Below are 3,736 nucleotides of genomic sequence, written 5' to 3'. Positions count from 1 at the left end.
TTTAGCACGACTGTTTCTACAAAACAAAAAAATAACTATACAGGGAAAAAACACCAAATCTTTGTAATGCTGACTCTCGGAATAAGAAACCACTGGACAAAAGCATGGAAGCTAAAAGCAACGCTCATCGCATGAAGGGTCAAAAGCTTGACTTTAGGTTTTCTTGGCCCATGCAAGCAGTGGGATAGGGGTTGTATCTCTCAAAAGAAAGAAGGATTCATCTTTCATACAAATCCATCATTGAATCGCACAATAATCACTTCAAGATATAGGCAAGTGGACGAATAAAAAAGTTACATATGCTTTAAGAGCTGTGCAATTTGTGATCCAACGGTCAGCATCAAAAAAAAAAAAAGATCAATCATTCCTTCATATAAAAGGTACAACTCGAACGCTAAGCAATGAGATAGAAATTTCGAAATAATTCTTTGTTGAAAATTCATGCGTAAGACTCTCAAGGATAGACAGGGAGTAAGAATGTTTGAAATGAACTTTAGAATTCCCGCTATAGTGACCCAAAGAAGTGGCATCTCAAAAGATGATCAATCACGTTCAGCCATGTCCCATCTACACAGTTCCGACATCTAATCTATGCGCATGCAGCGGACCATCATTTCTGTGGTGTGTTTGTCTGATTCATCATGCAAAGGGGCGTGGCTATCTATTAAACAAACGCAAATAGAAAGATTAGATGAGCTAACGACTCGCTTCATTATATTAAGTTTCGCGTTGATATTTAATCAGTTAATTAGCGTAGACCCTATCTGGCACATCAAACATTTAGTAGTTCATCAATCGTTTTCCTTCCAATGAAAATTTAATGATAACGGGTTTTACCATAAAACAATCTTTGGATCGGTATCTCTTGATAGCTTTTTTCATCCACAAATGAACACACTGGGGCTTTCTCACTTAAAGAAAGAAAGAAAGAAAGAAAGAAGAAGAAGAAGAAGGAAACCTCTTTGGAAAGAGAAGCTAAAAATCAAACTTGAAGCAACAGCAACAGTTTTCCAGAAAATTAGATATAAATTGAAATATGCAATTGTATGCTAGTTCTAGTTCCCAATGTCTATTACTTAAACCTCTGAGCTACCACATCAACTTCTCATTTACCATGTCAATTTTTGATCCGCCACATCAACATCTGAGCTGCTACGTCAGCTGCTAATCTATCACTTCGGTATTTAAGCTGTCATATTAGCTTCTAATTTGCTATGTTAGCTTTTGGATACTTTTGTGATCTAATTTTCAAACTCAACCTAGGTTCTACTTTACCGCCTTAAGTTTGAGAAGGGGATGTTAAGCATGTTACTATTTGGTTAACGTACTAGTGTAAATATAATTAATATTTTTTTATTAGTCTTGGTACACTTTTCTTACTAGCCATATTGTTAGTGTGCATATTAGTGCAACAAATACAAGATACAAAGAGTAAACATATATCTTTCACATATTCTCTCCCTTGTCATATTTTAGAAGTTACGGGTTGTGGATAGCAATCAAAAATTTAATTTTGCACCATTCTCGTGGTTTAAATACGTAGCAACTTCGTTCTCATCAGCATGGCATCTCGAGTGACCTTTAGGCCGTAATACCATGCTGTCCGCGCGGTGGAGCTGGCCGGGATAATGACACTACCAAAGCGTAGACTAGTCTCAAACTGGTGTTAAGATCCAGATGTTATTTTCTACCTAACCAAGGGCCCAGTCAAGATGGTTAAGCAGGTACGATTAGCACTTTCAAGTAGATTACTAAAACTTGCTTATGAGCACGCAAACATACATACTTCCATTACAAACAGTACTTATTTAGCATCGTACTGTATTTAATTATTATAATTGGAGATGGAATGTCATAGGAGTACCGAGCGTTCCACCTTTTAAGATCCTAAGACTAAAACATCACCATAAATGCAAGAGCTTTTTGAACCCAACACAAAGTACATAGACTTGGAACATGATAGATGGAGGGAGACGGAGGATGGAAACATCTAAGCGCACGCGTATCCGGCTGGGACCTTCTTGCCGCAGTAGTTAAGAAGCAGGCTTAGGTCGACGGGGACGTTGAGGTTAATGCCCAAGATATTGGCCTTGATGGCAGTGCAGAGGCAGACGGCTGCTTCGAGATCAACGAGGTCCTCGAGAAGGCTGCAGCATGGTTTCTTTGGCGGATTACCAAGTTGGAGGTTGATCAAGCCTTGGAGCACGTTGGCGCACACGCCCAACTCGAGAGCATCCCTGGGGCAGGAAGGGTAGGCTGGCGTTGGGGATGGCTTGGGAGAAGGTTTGGGCTTGTAGGGGGGAGGTGGGCATGGGACGTAGTGAGAGGAGGCCAAGGAGAAGAAAAGGAGGTTGAGAGAGATGAGGAGAAGTGCGGTGGAGGAAAAGGCTTTGGAAGCCATAACGTAAATATTATTAAGTTGATAGAAGAGACTAACAGAATGGCAAGGGCTTGTGGGAGGAGAATAATGGTTTGAGATGGAGGTAATGGTGCAATAGGGTGCTAGGGTTTTATAGGGAAAGTCTTCTGATTTGTGTGGGGGTGGCGACGTTCGTTGGATGGGCCACTCACGTAGCTGGCACATGCAACTTGAAGATAAGGTTCGAGGTTTGGTCCTTCGGAATTTTGCTACTTGTGGCTGGCATTCATGCTCCAAAGTCTATGCGACATGCACACCAATTAAACTTTTTTCACATTCTCCTCTCTCACACACACACACACACACAGAGAGAGAGAGAGAGAGAGAGAGAGAGAGAGAGAGAGAGAGAGAGAGAGAGAGAGATTTGTGAACCTAACTTTATTTGATGGTAATGGATGCCCCTCTTCCATTTCACTCGCCAAGAGATTCCATTTCATGACCTTTCTCTTGGACAAAATATCACCATATTGTACGCGATCGGACTCAGAATGAGCTTGGGCGCCATTAAATGAAAAATTATATCCTACGTTGCATGCAGATAATCGCAGCCACTTATTTCTATCGAGATCAGCACTTGATGAAAAAGACCCACGAAGCGAATGGCTGTGATTGGCTATGTGTATGGCCCCATTAGATCGTAAATGAGCTCTAGCTGGCTACACATTTTATTAATTCAGTCGCATTATTGTGCATCCAAGACTCGTTTTTATTGGTAATGCTCGAATGACTTGCTTTTGTGGTTGTGCACTTATATTTCCACCAAGAATGTGCAAAAACTCAACTCTGACCATACCCATTCTATGACGCATGACTCTGGTGGTTCAAAATGATCATACACCCACAGCACCACATTGCAAAGGCTAAGTGAAAAATCATGTCTTTACCGATGAGGAGCTGCGATAGTCATCAGATTGGTTCAGGATTCTTGTAACTTTGCTAGCATGGCTTTTCTAGTATTTGGCCTCAATCTGCACATCAGTGCAAGACTCGGAGCCTTCTCTCCTTGCAGAAAACATTACCTTGATTAGGGTTCAACATGCATGCCAAATAATATTTTGCTTGTTTGTTTTATGGTACCACTATTTTCGTGAAGAAGGAAAACAAATTGTAATAGTTAGTAGTTCTACTCTTGGCCTAGAAGTCAAAAGTCAAACGAATTAACCTTTTGATGCTGGAAATGTGAACGATCACTCGATTGCCAACTTAGAGAAGTATGTGGACATAAAGATCTTCAATTAATTAATTATAAATAATTCCAAAGGCTAGTCACATCTATTGATCTATATATAGTGGCTTCCAAGAACTCGAGGACCGCCT

At 40.6% G+C, this 3,736-nt stretch overlaps 1 protein-coding gene across 1 annotated transcript; it reads right to left on the bottom strand.

The window, feature by feature from the left end:
- Nucleotides 1–1,791: 1,791 nt before the first annotated feature.
- LOC103705142 (14 kDa proline-rich protein DC2.15-like) lies at nucleotides 1,792–2,477 on the bottom strand. Its single transcript, XM_008788766.4, has one exon. The coding sequence runs from the start codon at nucleotides 2,399–2,401 to the stop codon at nucleotides 1,991–1,993; it is 411 nt and encodes a 136-aa protein (XP_008786988.1). The 5' UTR covers nucleotides 2,402–2,477; the 3' UTR covers nucleotides 1,792–1,990.
- Nucleotides 2,478–3,736: the final 1,259 nt, after the last annotated feature.

This window comes from Phoenix dactylifera, chromosome 2 (assembly GCF_009389715.1).
Source record: "Phoenix dactylifera cultivar Barhee BC4 chromosome 2, palm_55x_up_171113_PBpolish2nd_filt_p, whole genome shotgun sequence".
In the NCBI taxonomy this organism is placed as follows: Eukaryota; Viridiplantae; Streptophyta; class Magnoliopsida; order Arecales; family Arecaceae; genus Phoenix; species Phoenix dactylifera.
The sequence above is the reverse complement of the archived record's forward strand: the minus strand, read 5'-3'. Positions and strand labels throughout refer to the sequence as shown.